At 36.6% G+C, this 18,721-nt stretch overlaps 1 protein-coding gene across 1 annotated transcript in view; it reads left to right on the plus strand.

The window, feature by feature from the left end:
• LOC124157527 (integral membrane protein GPR155) overlaps nucleotides 1-12,461 on the plus strand; it is a 42,440-nt gene extending 29,979 nt beyond the window's left edge. The window contains exons 13-16 of the mRNA XM_046532336.1: nucleotides 909-1,230; nucleotides 3,901-4,061; nucleotides 7,494-7,634; nucleotides 10,929-12,461. Of these exons, the coding sequence (XP_046388292.1) occupies nucleotides 909-1,230; nucleotides 3,901-4,061; nucleotides 7,494-7,634; nucleotides 10,929-11,214 (910 nt within the window). The 3' untranslated portion in view covers nucleotides 11,215-12,461. The remainder of the gene's footprint in view (nucleotides 1-908; nucleotides 1,231-3,900; nucleotides 4,062-7,493; nucleotides 7,635-10,928) is intronic.
• The last annotated feature ends 6,260 nt before the right edge of the window (nucleotides 12,462-18,721 follow it).

Raw genomic sequence — 18,721 nt, forward strand, 5'->3', positions numbered from 1 at the left:
GCATTGTTGGATGTCTGCGTTTACGTGAGTCATCTCCTGCAGCCCAATGTGCCTTTGCAGCCAAGCCTCTTTGCCAAGTCTTGTCACTCAGCCGTCACTCAGCTCAGCCGTATGTGCTCTGCCAGTAGTCGCCTGTCTTCATCTAGCTGTCCTGCAGTAGCCTTGCTGTCTAAGTCAGCGTGTCTTGTAGTAGTCTTCTTATTTCATTGTGTTGAAGTATTGTACCTTGCATTAAGGAATTTGCAATCTCTGCCTTCTCAGCATTCTCTTGTTGTTTGGAAATATAAACAAAACATACATTATCCTATTTTATAAAATAAATGAAATTTCAGAACCCATTGTCAGGTATGAAAAATAACTAAAATAGGCATAAAAAAGGTTCATTCTTGTTCACAATAGAAAGCAAAAATAGAATTGAAAATTTTATCCTACCACAAATAACAGGAAGGTATTCCAATTTAGGTACAGTAGAAATCGATCCTATTATTTGAATCTATTCTTCATTTTGTGTTCCCCCCCCCCCCCCATTCTTTATTGACCGCTAATTAGTAATTGGGCATCCCTTTCCCCAGCAGGACAATGAACTACCTGTGTTTCATGACATCACTTTCTGGAATGCCTGAAAATTGTGCCCTATGTCACCACATATCATAATGCATTGAGGTAGTTGAGGCACTACTAAAGGCATGAGAATTTTATGAGAGTAATACCATTCTACCCCATCTATCCTTGGTCTGCTGCCAGTTGGTCTATGTAGTTCATGTACATATTCCAGTCCTTCCATTCATTAAAATGCGGTTAAAAAAATACACAAATAGGTGAATAAACAGCCATAGTATCCTGCTTCATAAAATTGAGAGTTTTCTGCAGTATTTGATGTCATTAAAAATTGATTTTTGCATTTCTAGGGATGGTGAAATTGGCTCCAGTGGAAACCAGGATCGCCAGGATATATGCTCATCACATTTTGGCTGTCCTCAAGATCGTAGAGAGCACTGTCGGCAACTGGTTGCCAGGCACCATAGGCTGTCAACATGTGCTGAAGAAGATGAAGAGGAACTCATTGATGATGACGAAATGCTTGATGATGTTAGTGAGGTTTTGGAGGACAGCAGGAATTTTCCAGAACCAATATCCTCTGTAAATATTGTAAGCAGTGATGAAAGTGATATTGCACAAACTCTCCGCCATGTAGTAGTTCTCATTCTTCTCTCATGTTCTATGTTTGTGGTGAGTCTATAATTTTTTAATTGCTCTTTTATATTAGTGTAGCATTGAGTGTACATTTTATGTAATTACTGCAAATCATTCATTAAGGATTTTGATACCTTCTAATCGTTAGGATCACTAATCACTTAATATATGTTGTAATTATTTTTTTCAAAATCAAAAGGTCGCCCTCTTTGAATTTCCATTGAAATAAACCTCTTCCCCTCACAAGATGTTTAATCCTCCTTTACCTACTGTGTTAGTTTCTGTATGATATGCATTTTCTGGCAGAAGAAGTCATTTTGGCCTCTAATGAAACTTCAAGTTCTTAAATGGAATTTGTATGTACAGTTGCGGACCACCCAGGAGCCAAAATTTTCCCTAATGGATGCCGAATAGGCAATGCCACTAAACCACGCCCCGTGGCAAGGAATAATAAACACTCGGAGCGTTGAGTGAGAGCCATCTTCCCTGATAGTCAAAATGAGTTGGGAACCCATGGAGGAATATGTTTTGACCCACGATTTTTATGACCTGTCGCTCCAGAACGAGGTGGTATTTCTCCCCCTTCTCTTTCCTCCCCTCCTCTCATCAGTTGCACAAAAATCATTCGGTGCTGTACGGCTAAGAAAAGGGTCGGAAAGTGAAAAAATTGGCTCGCTCATGGATGATTTCTCAAGGACTGGGGTGCCTAATCATTGCGATTCAAAATTACTTTATGCTAAAATTAAGTCTTGAAGTTCTCCAAATTACAAACAATAACATGATTCTTAATCAGTAATTTATGGATTGCAGGGAAACTAAATGCCTCTCTCAGGAGGCCGCTTCATTCTGGCTTATTCAATGTGAAGATATTTTATTTACCGTGCTCTAAAGTGCTTTTTCTATTGATTACATCACGAAGTATATACTCACTCTATTATCATATCTCTATATTTGATATTAATAAAGAGGCATTTCAGATACATGTCTGAGGATTTGTAGTTTAAAATATTGCCTCAATCAACAAAATACTGATTATATTTCTGTGCTAGTAAAATTTTTCTTGCCCTTTCCCAGTGGCTGTGCAAGCAGATAATATATAAAAACCGTAGTTCGAGTAGCAAAAAGGGCGACAATGGCTTTTTGTCCATATTTTTATCACTCTCATACAACATGTAGTGAATGTTATGTGAAAGCATTAAATAAACCAGAACTAGCTTCTGTAATTCTATGTGATACAGTGAATGACAAGGAATTTATTTCCTTTATTATCTGAATCCGTATTTTTAGGGACTCAGGAAAGTAACTCATTTCTCCAACGTGCTATTATAACTTTGGCACCGTGATATATTATTTGTATTTGAGATTTGGGATTGAGAGCTTTCATCCTGGATTTCAACCTGAGATCCTGTCACGTAATCCCATCTTCATCTTAATGTTTTTAGAAGACTTTTCTTTTCTCCCTTTTTTGAAGGACTTCCTCATTACCCATTTGGTTGATCCATCTTATCTCGGTCATTTCTATGTATCCCTGCATTTCAAATACTTACTTTAAGAGAATGCTTCTTTACCGAGAATGCCCTTTTCACCTTTTTTACTGGCTATTTCTTTCTTGCTTTGTCCTTCACTTATTAATACCTTAACCAATACTATGGACATTCAAATAAAATTCATTGAATTTCCCAATTTATATGTCAATTGGACCGTATAAAAAGTGTAAAAGACAATAAATTGTGATGTAGGAAAAGCTTAAAAGAGCTGTAATTGACGAAATGCAAAATATGGAGCAAAAAGCAGTAAAATGTGGAATCCAGTTTTGAAAAAAGGATAACTACTTGTCTTGTTGATGCATATATTATGCTACTGGAAAAAAATGAGAAAATTTGCTGGATTGGATGCCTTAATGCTTATGATGGCATGTTAATGATGTTGCAGCTGTTAGTGATGCTAATGCTGTCCTAAGAGATTTTTCCCACCTCTTGGGGCTTATAGTGGAGAGGAACAATGGCATGATTGGGCTAACCCATTACTGGTTCTAGTTTCTCCTGTTGCCTTTGTGATCATATTTAGTTCCATTTTAAGCAGGAAATACTATGATCTTTGAATAAAATAAGTTAGATGTGTGAGAAAAAGAGGAAAGATATAAGTGTGCATTTTCCAGTTCTGCTGATTACCTACCAATACCTATGCAATCTTGTAATGTAATCGTTGCCCTTAAGAATGAATTCAACATTTCTTATATAGAGGAGTCAAAACATTTGCTAAATTTGGAGTAATATGAGTAAAAATGGCTAATCCAATTAAGGAGACTTGATGGCCTCCTATGCCAGACAGGGATGCCGACTCACAAAAAATATTGGGGCGGCCCAAACCGGGGATCTTGCCCTGGGAAATAGTGAGTTTTAAGTTTTTTAAGCATTTTAGAAGAGTCATGTGATCAGCATTGGAACACTGATAACTCCATTCTTGATATCTGGACACTCCGGGGAAAATCGACAAGCCTGACTCATTTTTTCCTCACACCCGTAACGAATTTTTGAGGGGGTTCGGGAACCATCAGACCCATGGAGTCGGGGCCACTGATGCCAGATGTAGTACATATAGTAATATGTCCCAGGATCTAGTGTGTGGAGATATTGATTTGTGGTTATTCCTTTTTTGATTGTCGCTGGAAATTATGTATTGACTCTTCTATTTGTCATTTTACAGGGTCTCTCTGTGAGCATTTGGACATTAGTAATGGAGCAAACATCTGGCATATATGTGGAACTAACTTTTCTTGATGCAAGTCTGAATTTTGGCCAAAGTATATTTGTCTTTGCTGCATTTGGTCTTGATAGCCATATTATTGTCTCACCATTTTTGAAAAGGTAATACCAATATTGTTTATTTTTTAAAAATAAGTATTGGAATATTTTCATAAGGTATTTATTTTAATATATATTTTGATTGAAAATTTTCTTAAAATGAAACCTCTTAAAAACAAACCCCTGTAGAACAGGGGTCCCCCTACAACAAAAAAATAGGTTCTGATTTTGCTCCCGTATGAATAATGCATTTTTATCCTCCGTAGGATGAACCTTTTGACTGTGGAAAGTTCTGTTGAACGAAAGAATATTTTAGTTCGCTGTATGGTTTTTGGGGATAGTTGTGTCAAAGTTATTTTCAAGATGACGTTTCGTGGCCTTTGCAGGCCATATCTTCAGTTTTATCCCTTTCAACTCCACTATCAGTGAGCTGTCCATTGAGAGCCAAATACTTGCCCAGTTGGTACTTCCCATTTTTAAAAGAGGAGGCTTAATATTTTTTGCAGTTGAGGATCCTTCTTTTAATCCCCTCCAAGGTCAGTCTACCGAAGAACTGAAAAGTGTATCTGACTTGACTTTGATGGTTAGGGAGAGAGCTTATCTCTCTGTTGACCAATATCATGTTACGTCTTAATTTAGATATCACAGATTCTATGTAACGACATGAACATGGCCATAAGAATCAGTTTTGATCAAAGTATATTTATCTGCTGCTGTTTTTACATCAAGATAGAAGGACAATGGAAGTTTGATGCCTGTAGCTCGGTCCATCTCTTAAATCAATTGATAGTAACGAAAAAAATCATTGCACGTTGACAGTTAAATTGATGGGTGTAGAAAATTACATAAAACTGGCAGGAATTCCTTGGTGGCTGACTCCAAAAGTGTAGCACCAGCAAAATTTCTTTTGATGCTATCTTGATGTTGTGCGGTATGTAAACAGTGCTCCAAGCATATTTCTTGCGGCCCTTCAAAATCAACATTGACCTCTACTGTTTTCAGAGAACGCCTGTTCAGTACTGCTGGCAATATTTATGCCAAAAAAAGAATAGATTAGTCCTAGATAGGGTAAAAATGTAGAATTTTTAAAATCAAAACCTGGAGAAAGAACCGGTGTCTGCGGAGAACCGGATTGGTACCAAGAATCGAAAAAATTTAAGAACCGATTCATGGTTAGGTTGTAAGCACTGAATGCTTCTCAGGCTGCTTGGGTTAAAAAAACTCCATCATTGCCAATGCTTCAAGAGCACATTGCTTATCTTCTTCAGGGCAGTTTGATGCAGGGATCAAACAACCAGGCATATTAACGATTGCCGTGGGGACGAGCTGGATGTGATTGGTGGAGCGCCTTATGATTTGGTACCATGATTGGTTAAGGTGGAACCCTTGGTATTGTTTAAAATTTTCTTTTCGACAGCTGGATCTCAATTGCTTTTTGAAGGTTATGAAGGGACTCCATTCCATCTTAAGCTTCATTATGGAGATCAAGAAGGTGGAGAATTAGCCTTTCTCAACATTCTTGTCTGCAAGAGAAAGGTCAGCATACTTGGACTCAAGGTGTACCGCATCCCAATGAACATGAACCAATGTCTGAATGGAAGGAGCCATCACCACCTTGTGCAAAGACTGATGGCACTAGTGTCTCTTATTCATAGAGTGAAGGCCATCTGAGATGAAAAGAATTTGCCAAGAGAATTACATCATTTGAAGTAGACCCTCCTTCTGAACAGGTATGGACAATGAGAAATCTCTACAGCCATTAGAAGGACATTTGGCCAAAATAGGGAAAGTTAGGAAGAGAAGGAAAGCCACAGCATTACTCTCCTATGTTTTCACGGTTTTGTGGAAGATTTCAGGGATACTGGGCATGTGCAATATCATGATTGTCCATCTTCCACTGCAAAAGATTTCAAGCTGACTATTCCACACCAAGGATCTTGCTGGACTCAAGGTTCCGGTAATGTATAGAATCCTGTGCGAGTGCAGAGAAGTGTATGTTGGGAAATTGTGGAGGACCATAGAAACCAGAATGAAGGAGCATCAACGGCACCTCAGCCTGGCATAACCTGAGAAGTCAGTGGATGCAGAGGAGGCCATCAACAACCCCTATGCCATCAAACGGTAAGTTACAAAACCACTCTGCCACACTTGAAGTTTCTGGGAAAGAAAGATGGAGAAAGAAACAATCAAGATTTGGCTGATGAGAAGAAAATTTTTTAACAGAGACCAAGGGTTCCACCTCAGCCAATCATAGAACCCAGTCATTAGGTGCATCCACTAATCACATCTGGCTTGACCCCTGGGCAATCAGTTATACACTGTATTGTTTGATCAGTTCAACAGACGGCGCTGAAGGTGATGAGCAACATACTATTCAAAATGGTGGCAACGATGGAGTTTTTGACTCAAGTGGTAGCCCATGAAAAATTCTGTGTTGGTTTTTGTGTGTTACAGTCGACTCTCATTAATACGATCAACGTTATTACGAAGTCCTCGTTATTACTAAGAAATTCGTTGGTGCCGACGAAAAGGCCTATCCAATCTATAGTTAAAGGAACGTTATAACGAAATTACGAACCTCAGTCCCGTTCCCGGCGGTTACAAAATGAACTTTATTACGAAGTTCCACGAAGAAGCAACGGCATTTAGGTGGATATACACTACACTACGTTATCATCATTGATCTACGTTTTTCTCATCATGTACTGTGCCCAAGACCGTCAATTTTGGTTATTTCTTCAGTAGGATATACCTCAATATGCACGCAACATCATATAATAAGCTTCATTCCTGTTGAATTATGATGACCCACTCATTAACGTTTGTAAATTGGACGTGCAGTTAGTCCTCTTCTTACGCACATTGGATTTACGAACTTTAAGAGGTACGAATGTTCGAAAAATTCAAGCGCGACCGAAATTCCAATTTGGCGCCTTCGGAGTTAGCCGATGCGACACGAGATGGCGTAGTCTGAACAAGGTATCGTTTAATTCCGTTTGAAGTCAGGAACTGTCCAGCGTTTCTCCCATTTTTTTCCGCGGGCTGCGATTTTTTTTCGGCGATTTTGCTAGCTGTATCAGTTCGTCACAATCGCGAGTTAATGCACGATTGTGATGCGTGTTGCATTCTGCAGGATAACCACTCTCTTCGATGCCTTGTACAGATTTATCAACTGACTAGCAAGGTCTCGGAACGCATCTTCTTCGTATATTGTGGACTTGCGCATAACTTAATCGCGTTTATTACAAAATTGATTCTGAAGATTATAAGTGTACAAAAATGATGACAAAGTATGTATTTTTTCTTTCGATGATTCCGAAAAGAAACGTTCATACGAACTTTGTTATTACGAACCTCAGGTTTTTTGTCCTGTGAACTTCGTAATAACGAGAGTCTACTGTGTATGAATATTTTCCTCAAAGTTGAAGTTGAAGCACTGAAATTCCGACAAAAAGATGATTTCCATTGAAGCACTTCTCCCTAATTCTTTTCCAGGTGGCATAAGTGGTGGTATGGAGAGGAGGCTCCTATCCAGAAAGATTGGAGTGAATTGAGTGAAGAGACAAAGGAAGTATGCCTACGATTTTTTAGGCATCACCTTGCCAACTGTCGTCGTGATATCAAAAAGCAAAGGAGGTAAATAATAATTTTTCTATTTGATACTGAGTATGAAATAGAAAACCAAATTCCATAGTTTTAACCCTTTCGAGATGGTAGAGTTCTCTCCTTAGCATGACTGCTGGACTGAGCCCCAAGAGAATTTTCTGTCCCTCCTGTATGGAGTATTTTTGCTGGACATTCGTTAAGAAGGGCCTCGAGGATAATCATACACTCTCAGCACCAACCTTTTTTGACCCTACCTAGTGGGAACTCTATATTATCTCGGACTCCGAGGGTTGTTGGGCTCCCTCCTTTCAGGGTTTATAAACCTATGGGCAACATTGGTTCATAGTCAATCAAGCTTTGTTCATATGAGTTAAATGTATGGATAATTGTTGCTTGAATTTAAATTGCAGACTTTGAATTGAATTCTTTGTTTTATTCTGGGAATTGTCAATTTATGAATGAAGCTCTACCGTTAATATTAATGCATTTAGTGCAGCAACAATTTCCGTGTTGATGTTTATTCTGCAATCGCGATATAAGTTAATGTATATATCGTAGAATTTCGTTTAAAAATTGTAAACCCTGCTCAAAGGACAAAAGAATTCAATTCTTAGTTTATATTTTTGAGAAAGAAACAAATATTTATTTTGAAAACTGACTGAATGAACATTTGAATAACTGTGGTCCGTTATCACAGAGAGGGGTAATATAGGATGAGGGGTTTGGGTACCTGCTCCCGGATTTTGATGGTACGGCATAAGTCCTGCTTTGTTGGGTCCCAAAACTAAGAGTTAGCGAACCCGAGACCATCATAAAAGGAGGAGAGTAAGGAAACGTATACTTTCAGCATTCATTCTCCTGCTTAGAAAAATATCCGACGAAAATTTGTGGCTTTTGTCTCCTGGGTCAAGAACCGACCTGCCATATATTTTCGTCATTCGTACCAAAAGGTTTAATAGTCATTTCCTAAGTGACTGATAATGTGGTCTCCCCACATATTGTTACTTACCTAAGAATTCCACTACCTTTTCCAATTTAATTTCATAACCGAAGTTAAATACTTCCTTGGTTTACTTCTCTTTTGATTTTCCCAGTACAGGCGGTCCTCGACTTTTGTACACTCGACTTTTGTACACTCGACTTTCGTACAATTCGCACTTTCGTACGTTCAAAATTGACACCTTTTATTTAACTTCTGTACGCTAAATTCAGTCTTTCGGACGTTGGTCTGTAATTTTTTTAAATTCCCGCGATGTTTACAGCGCATCCCAACATTCAATTGTTTCAAATGGGTTATATGCAAACAATACGAACGTGTACAATGAAGGGAATCGTTGGTAGTTGACTCTTACCTAGGTGATTTATTTGGGAGAGAGACTGCCTGCTATAGGCTCCTTCATCAAGAGAAAAAGAAAGCCTTCATTGGAGAGATTTTTCAAAAAAGTTGACTAGACATCATCAAATAGCTTTCAATAAAACTAGTAAGATCTTCTTTCTAATTGTGTTTTTTTTTTCGTTTGAGTGCTGTTTAATTCATATCCAGCTTCGGCAATGATATTGTACGAATTATCACCCGAATTCCGTTTGTCTTTTTTCTTTCTTGAATAACATGCGAAATATACGCGATCACGAATGTCACCTGCCAAATGTGTGAAAATTAAAAGGTATCCAGAGTGCGGGTTCAACAATTGCATTTGTTCTTGATATGTCTTTTTATTTATAGTGGACGTAATATGTGGAATGTCAACTTAAACGCCAAGAGGAAGTTTCACTCGATAGCCAACAGAGTTCTTTTTTTTTTAACTTTTATTCACATTTTCTGCGTATTTTCGAAAGAAATTAGATTATTCGAGGAATTTTATTAACATATTATTAAAATTTAGTGAATTGAAATAAAATCCGTGAAAAAAAAGGTTTTAGTACGTATATTCCGCTCTTTTGGAACGTAACCCCTAATTAGTATGGAAGTCAATGGTTCGACTTTCGTACATTCGACTTTCGTACAAGTTTTTGGGAACGCATTGTGTGCGAAAGTCGGGGACTGCCTGTATGATGCTTTTACATTATTGCTATGTGTTTATGTAGCTAATCCACTGCATTTTTCTTTGACTTCTTTTTGTTTTTTCTACTCCTATTATTCTTTGTGCCTCATAACTTGAATTTATATTTGTCCATCCATTTCAGTACCATAGCTATCCAGGGGAATAGTAGATTGGTGAGGGTTATGAAATTAATGGCAGCAAACCCTGCCTAAAACTTTCGGAACATAAAATCTCTGTTGGTTCCCTCCCAAAATATCCCTACCCTCTCTCCAAAAGATTTTTCTGACCATGCCTCTAGTCCATTTGTCCTTTGGCATCCTTCAGTAGCAGTTCTTGATGGCTTCTATTTTTTCTCATATTTTTTCCATTAGTCCATGCTTTCTTCCATTGAGTGCCAGTGCGGTCATTGGGTATTTGGAAATGCCATTCAGTCTTGTGTGAATTTAGAACCTATGATATGGTGTGTAGGAAAGCCACCTTGACACAAGCCAGAGTGCTGAGACTTATTGAGTGTGAAATCGTGCCTTGGAAGCCTATGCTGGCCTCAGCAACTTAAGCATTATGTCCTGGTGTATCAAACTGTTGAATTTTGTGACAGAGTAGTGATTTAAAAAAGTATTTTTGTTCAACATCTTTATTTCACTTGCTATTACGATGGTTGCTATTTATAATTCTGGCCTTGCCAACAATAAGTGTTGTTGGGCAAAATGTATTGTTTGTATTGGAAAGCTGATGTTGTTGAACGTCCTTCTTGATTTTCATCATTGATTGAAATTGATCATTCATTCCTTGAGAATCAAGAGACTTTCTTGGTCTAGCACTGCATTTATATTTTTTGCAGCTATGGATATTTTTTATTATTAGGAGAAGAAATAGCCTAAGAGAATTGTTCCCATCTCCATAAACTCTGCAATATTTTACTCTGAATATGAAAATACCCTAAGAATGTTGTCCCACTTGGAATTTTTACATCATTAGATTTACAAAAAAGTATTTTTTAACAGGAATTGAATTAACATAAAAAATGCAAGTAAATAACAGATATTAAAAAACAAAGAGGCTCAATTGAGGTATGCTCTAAGAGGCATTGGAATACACTCTTTGCATTATGATATGCTATTATAATAACATTTGTATTATCCAATTTAATTATTTAGATTGTCAGTTTTGAGATGATGTCAAAACTTTTTGGCTTTGATTTAATTATGTTACAGATGGGAAGATATGTGTGTAATCATTATGATTATTAAGGTTTAAATTACTATTTTTTTGCTTTAACCAGGACGAGTGGTACAAGCAGTGTGGTGAGTGTTGGTGGGGTAGGCGACAGGTCAGAAGTTGGCTGTGGAAAATTTAAGGGCTGTGACCTTGTAGCGTGGTTGCTTGAGGTAGGACTAGTGCATGACAGAGCGGAAGGGACTCGTTACGGAAATCACCTCTTGGATGGGGGTGTCATTCGTCATGTCGCTGGCCGACATCATTTCCATGATAGATCCTATATCTATCATTTCACCTGTACTTCTTCTCCATACCTTCAGTCTGACTGTGATTCACATCATGAAAGCTAAAGTTTGTAGTTCTCCAGAGTGACTTATTTATTTTATTTTTTCTGTGTGAAAGATTAATTTAAATGTCAACCATATTTTGGTATTCAATTTTTAATATATGCTATTTATATATATTTTATTCCAAATTTTTAAATTTTGCCTTAAATCATATATTTGTATTTCTCGAGCAGAGGAATTCATTCAGTTGTAAACTGATTGATAGAGATGGGGAGGATGTGTAGTTCCTGGTAGTTTCTTATTTTCTCATGTACATAATGTAAATAAAATTTATTCACCTTTGTCATTTTAAGTGCTTGGGAAAAAATATTTATTTTTATGTGCTGAAAACAATTGTCTTTGAAGGTATCTGTTTTGTAATGCTGTCCCATCTGAGAGTAGCACAAATTTATTGTAAATAACTTGAAACGGGTTTTTTTAGAGATAAATGATTTTTAAAAACTTCTGTGATGTAATTTTTACCCTGGCTAATATTAAATTTGCCAAAATTTTAAAGTAAGTTACTATAATTTTTTCTTTCAACCATTGGGCATTCAAATAGAACTGATCCTGTTGTTGTCAATGATCCATTAGTCTCTGTGACATCAATTGATGAAATAATAATTACTGTTTCTACTGTGTTTTTAAAAAGTACTGTTAATTGTAAATATTTGAAGAACACGTTGTGTGTATTTGCAAATCACTCTTGGTTTGCCTTTGTTAATTTGGTGATGCAGTTAAGTTTTACTGTCTGAAACACACTTCTAGTGCTTTTTATTCCTAGGTAAAGTAAAATATTGTTTATTTATAACACAGTATTACTTAAAAAGGTTTTAGATCTCTTTGTAAAATATATGGCAATTGAATTTTATTGCCTACTTCCTATCTCTAATAAGAAGATAGTTAGAGTTGTGCTTGTGGTTGAAAGGTAACTCAAGATGTCTGCGAGATAAAGATTTATTGCCCAATGATATGCTTTATGAGACAGTGGAATCTCATTATTTATCAGAATGTTGTAGGATATATGTTTGTGGTCTTGATGTGTATAAGACTGACTTTGAAGTAAAAAATACTGAAGTTGGCAAACTTGGTTGTTTGCACCATTAAGTGAAAAGACAATTACCTTGCTCTCATACGTATGGCCATGATTTGTGCTTGTTAAGGTCTTTCTGTGTGGTGCAAAACTTTGTACTGAGGGATGAAGATTGTAGCAGAGAATGTACAATCAAGCTTTAAATTAAATGTTGCAGAAATGAATGAATTTGACTTTACAGGATGAGTGTCATTGCATTATTTCTGTTTTTTTTTGTTAAGGCTTAAGGTGAACATTATTCAGGAAATATCAACCATGCATTAAATGATAGTTGTTATATTACTCATAAGTTTTCATCTTTTAGAATAAAAATAAGCTATTTTCTGTGATTATAGTGTGTATAAAGTAAATATGTACCAGAATACAAGATAAAGCCAAAATTTAAACATTAGAGCTTTCATTTTGTGTGTTGATACGTCCGGTTACAACAGAAGCAATGGCTTGGTAGAACTGCATGGTGTATTTCAGAGGTGGTTTCCTCTAACCAATAATTATTTATTATTCTACCATGAAATTTCCTTGGATTTTTGATGAAATTCTGAAATGCATCAGTCCATTTTATCCTCATCCCTTTATTTTCTTTTCAGTCATTCATGCCAGTGTACTAGCATTCATTCAATTTGCCATTTTAAATAACTCAGTTTTCCTCATGCAAGTCTTAAGGTGAGAGATAATTTGTATAAATGACCTACGTAAAGTTCTTAAAAAGAATTGTATTTTTGTAAAATTATTTTTCATTTAGATCTACATCATTTATTGCTGAACTATAGTATCCAGATCTGTGCATTTACTTTTGTCTTTTTTATGTAGTCATGATTTGTAATTCTGTGTGCACAATAATTCCTTTTTTAATTTTTAATGTTGAGATTAGTGTTGATTTTGAAAATTTAATATTTGAAAGCTTGGTTGAAAAATTTAACAATTTATTCATATGGCACCATTGAGCAATCATTATGAGTTTCATTTGATGCAGCTCTCCCCTCAGTTCTCCTCTTAGCTAACTTTATCTTTTCTTAATTGCATATTTTCCCTGATCGATGTATCATTATGTATGTACTTGATTTCATCATTGCCATTCTTCCCACACCCACCCTTGATCTATGTCTTCATTAGAGCATCATGCTTATTGATGAGGTCAAATAAGTTATCCAGTCTCATTGTTTAGCTTTTTTAGAAGATATTTATACTCTCCCTACCTTATATTAAAACTCCCACATTACCAACTCAGTCAATCCATTTGATCTTCATCATTCTTATGTACATATTTCCACATTTCCAGTACCTCCACCCTTTAATCTTCTGCTGCAGTCATCAGCCATACCTTAATTCGATTAGGAAACATTCCAAATGTAGGTTCTGATGACTTCTTATCCTATTTCTTTGCTTTGTAATTGCATTTGTGTGTTGATTCTTCCTTTGCAGAATTCCCTCTTTTTCTTACTCTGCTTTCCAGTAACTTGTATGACTCATTTCACTCATTGCATGATTTTCCTTGTGTAACAATATAAGGATAGAACCATTCATTTTGATTAGCTGCTGTGCTCTAAAAGTCACAATCATACATCTGTTGTTGTGTCACCTAAATTTTTCATGACTTTTAAATTTTCACCATGTCTATTCTACTCTGCTTAAAAATGAACTGTTTTGAGTAAATAAGAAAGCATCATTTTTGCCTTGCTTCCTTACGGACATTTGATGAGGAGCATTTCGCATTATGTGCTGCTGTTCGGAATTAGTGTCCCTTATTGAAATAGCATGCCATTTTCCTATAGTGCCATTCAAATATATATTTTGTATATGGGTCGTGTTTCATACTTCTCAGTGTATTTTTATTCATCTCCTCTTATTTCATTTACCAGCCAAGCATGTAGCCAGAAATTTCCTTCAGTGGTGGGCTCGGGTAGTACATATGTAGGTTGTCTATACTAGTACATAGTTTTTTCCAGTTCCCACAGGTTGGAAAACCATAAATTTAATTTTATACGCTAAAAATTTAGTTTGTATAATGTTTAAATTTATGGGTGTCGTTATTTTGTACTGAAGTGGCTGTAATTATTATGGCTTGGTCTCTGTAGGCATGTGTTTCTGAAATCCGCCTGATTTTTCAAAAGTTTTTGTTACCTTAAGGTCAGTGGCAGTAGCATCTCTTTCCGCGGTTAAGATTTCTCTCTACATTCCTGGTGGCAGCAAGAGTGCCAAAAGACCTTTAGCCCCACTTGATAGATACATTGCCATTTTTCAGTTTTGTGAGAAAGGCATCTTGTTTGGGCCTGTGGGCCCTTTTGCCGTGGAGTTGTGCTCAGATTTTATGAGGCTCGACTTTGTCTCTTGGAGACAAAAAATAAGAAAGGAAAAAAGTTAGGAAAAGAGCATACACCATTTCAAGAGGAAGCAGATGTCTATAGGGCATAAGAGAGTGTCTTTTACAGGGTCCACACTCAAAACTAGAAAGTCGGGGAAAGTTATGGAATTCCTTTGTGTCTGGAAAGTCATGGAATGTTAGTGAAATTGACAAAGTCTGGAAATATTATATATACTGAAAGGCAAGTGTGATTTTTTAACATTCTCAAATGCATAGTTTTCTATGTGTATCAAATCATCATATTATCAAGGTGTCATTCAGCTGGTGTGCTATAGTTGTAAAATATTTATTTTTGAATTGTAAATCTACATTTGTTTTAAGGCTATTATTTTTATATTCTAAGCCACATTTTAATATCTTGTAGGGATGAGGTATTATTATTATTATCATTATTGTATTCTACCTACTAAGGTAGGTTTCCATGGAGTACTTAAGAAGAATTCTGGGAAAATCCATGTCTTCAAGCACTTCCCTCTTCAATTCAGAATAAGGCCTCCCCTTTCATCCTATCTTAAAATCCTATTCTTTTCCTTCCTTTCCCTCGTTTACCCAACATTCTACCCTCTAACACTGTTTTCAACATACCATCCTGGCTAAGTACTCGCTTCTTTCATACCTTCAGTCTCCTCCATATCTAATCGAAAAGCTGCCTCTCCTCATCCACCATGTCCAGCACTTCTTCATTCGTCTTTCTCTCCGTCCACTTCACCTTATCCATCCTTCTCCTCACCCACATCTCGAATGCCTCCAGTCTTCTCTCGTCCTTCTTCCATATTCTCCAAGTTTCCGCACCGTAAAGAGTTACACTCTGGATCAAACTCTTCACTAACCTTTTCTTTAAACTCTTACATTACGACCCTCTCATTTGGGTGGCAAAATGGGTGGCCCTACCGAGAATAATTTAGAAGTAATCCAGTGCAGTTCTATGGGTCTTTTCACTGCGACAAGGTTGTTGCCCCAGGGAAAGGCGTATAAGGATTGATATTCCCTATTTTAAATGTCAGCTAATAATCTTGAAAGCTGCTTAATAAGTCTGGAAAGCCTGGAAAAGTCAGGGATTTGGCATTCTTATGTAAAAGGTCACCCTACTTTACCATAAGTGGGCCAAGTCAGCCAGTTTGGAGAGAGGTTTAAAAAACTTTTTGATTTTGGGTAAGTCAAGATGGAGTGCAGATTGAGGCATCTAAATTTAGGTAGGGAGAGGGTTAATTTAGGTAGTTTGTGATGCATGTAGCCTACCTTGAGGAAAGATATTATAGATATTGGCATAGGCGGATCCAGGGGGGGGGGCACCGGGGCACGTGCCCCCCCCCCAGACCCTTAAAAATATGATATATTTTTAATACGGTCCCATTATAATTTTGTTCGTTTTGTATAACAAGGTATCCTTGTGCCCCCCCCTGAACAAAATCCTGGATACGGCCTTGCTTGTGCCCCTCGCAGGAAGAAATCCTGGATCCGCCCCTGGATATTGGCTCTGTTCACAGCAATACTAGTCTGAATTGAAATTCAAGACTGTGGATATACTGTTTAAGAGAATTTTGTGTTTAGAAAGGTAGCTCACTTCTGTTGGAATAATCGTTAGAAATTCGTTCTTAAATTATGGCCATATCAATGAATATAAATCATAAAGAAATATTCTGGATGTAGGGAAGACATCAAGGCAAAAACTCAAACACAGACCCAGAAATATCAGAGAAAACATTTTCTTAAGATTTTATAAGCAACTCACTCTTTCGTCTATGTTATATCTAAGTTATAAGGCCCAACTTTTACTCTGATAGTTCTTGTAGAGTAGAAGATACAGCCCGGTCACATACTTTAAGGGCCCCCGTGCGCTAGCAACTTTTACAAAGCAACTATTTAGTTGCTTTGAGGAAGTCCCTATGGAACACACGGCAGTTGCGGCAACTAAAAAGTTGCCCGTGCGCGGGGCCACAGTCAATTTCGTGTGTTTCATTTGAACATCCACAGAGCAACTAAATAGTTGCTTTGTAAAAGTTGCCAGTGCGCCGGGGCCCTAACACAACTTGCTTGAAAGTTCAAAAATTCAGTTTTGGTGAAACTTTGTAAATTTACATTTTTTCACAAAAAACGTGGAGCTTTGAGTATTTTGGTAAATAACTAAAAATATTTGTGTAATACAAAATTATATTTAACATAATGTATTTTTTGCAAAAAATAATAATTACCTATTGATTTAACTCACCAGAATTTGAAAAAATGAATGCGATACATTATCAAGATGCTGGTAGATTTCAAACAGTACAAGAAAGAATATGATTGAAGGCATAATTTTGCCAGGAAAATGAGAATGTTAAAAAATCCCATGATATGTTTTCAGGAAAGTAGCCTTGAGGTTATTATACAAAATCAGGATTATCATAGGTGGATCTAGGGGGGACACGTGCCCCCCCCCCCCCCCCAGACCCTTTAAAAATATGCAAGATTTTTAATACGGTCCCGTTATAATTGCGTTCATTTTGTATTACGGGGTATACTTTGCACCCCCCCCCCAGAACAAAATCCTGGATATGGCCTTGCTTGTGTCCCCCCAGAAAGAAATCCTGGATCTGCCCCTTAGGATTATTATGGGGTCATGGAATTCAGTGCCCAGTAATTATTTATGAACACAAAATCACAGAACTATATATCTCGCATATCATTAATTCCAGCATAATGTGACCATAATAACAAAAAGAAATCATTTTACAGCAATTTTCTAATTGTATGCACCCAAATGGAAGAGTTTTTCTGCCAAAAATTATTTTAAAGGCTATTTTTTTTAAACAAATAATAAACAACTATTGCAGTTTAGGTTCTTAGGTTCTAGCTTAGGTTTTTAGGTTATGGCGTTACATGTTTTTCGCTTTATATGCATATCCACATCATTATCCATCCTACTATTTAAAGAGTGAAAGGAATCATTTCATATACATGTATCATAATATTTCAATATTTGAAAAGTGGTTACACTTGAGGGATATCACAAGGTCAGTCCTGATTTTTCAGAATTGATAACACTTAATGTAAATAAGGCTTTCATGGTCTCAAAATGCTAGATATCTTGTTTTCATTCATGAGCTAAAATTTAGTTTTATAATATTAAAGGGGATTTGTATCCTATGTGCAGTGGCGTAGCCAGGGGGGGTCTGGACCCTCCCTTGCTACGCCAATATAAATATAATATATAAATATAAATATTGAAAAATCACGAATTTACAATATGTTTCTTTAACAAATGAAGTCATTTTGAATATGAAAAGTGTTAAAATTAGTTTAAAACCCTCTACTTAGTACCATGTTTTCCAAAAATGTTCACCCCTGGTTTTGGACCCCATCCCCTCCCCGAACGAAAGTCCTGGCTATGCCACTGCCTAAGTGCCTTGACTAAGATTATCCTCTTCCACAATACTTCCTTCATTGATGTTAAACCTTTCTGGCCTGTTCCTGCTGTTGCATAGATACTTTGTAAGATAGAAGGAATATACCTTTCACCTACTCTGAAGTTTGACATGCTCAGTTGGCATTCTTCCTTTCAGCCTCAAATTTTGACATTGCCCTCTTTTTTTGGGTGAGAGCAACTTTACCTGGGCATATAGCATGCCAACATCTCTGTCTTCCTGAAACTTTTCCACTGCATTGCACTATATTTTTCTCCAACCCTCCCTTCCCTTTTTGGTTACTGTCCATAATCGATTATTTCTACTTGATAGTTTTCTCCCTGATAGAAATTTTTGCTCGAGGTGGTTATGATATTGTTTTATTTTCTTCTGTATGTGTTAAATATAAGCAAAATGGTATCTTTGGCTTAATTTTATGGATTTAGTTTTAGAAAATGATGAATACCATCACTTTGAAACTTTTTCCACAATGTAGACTTTTTGTGCCTTGTACCACTCAAAAGTGAAGAAAAGATATGTGAACACTATAAAGAATAGATGCACCAATTTGGCTCATTGTCTATTATTTTTTCTCTATGAATGTGTTAATGCTGCAATTTCTTAATCCGTGAAAACCATTGGTCATATTTTATGGTGTTTCATGTACTTAGATTTTATTCGTATGCTGATATT

This window comes from Ischnura elegans, chromosome 4 (genome assembly GCF_921293095.1).
Source record: "Ischnura elegans chromosome 4, ioIscEleg1.1, whole genome shotgun sequence".
NCBI lineage: Eukaryota > Metazoa > Arthropoda > Insecta > Odonata > Coenagrionidae > Ischnura > Ischnura elegans.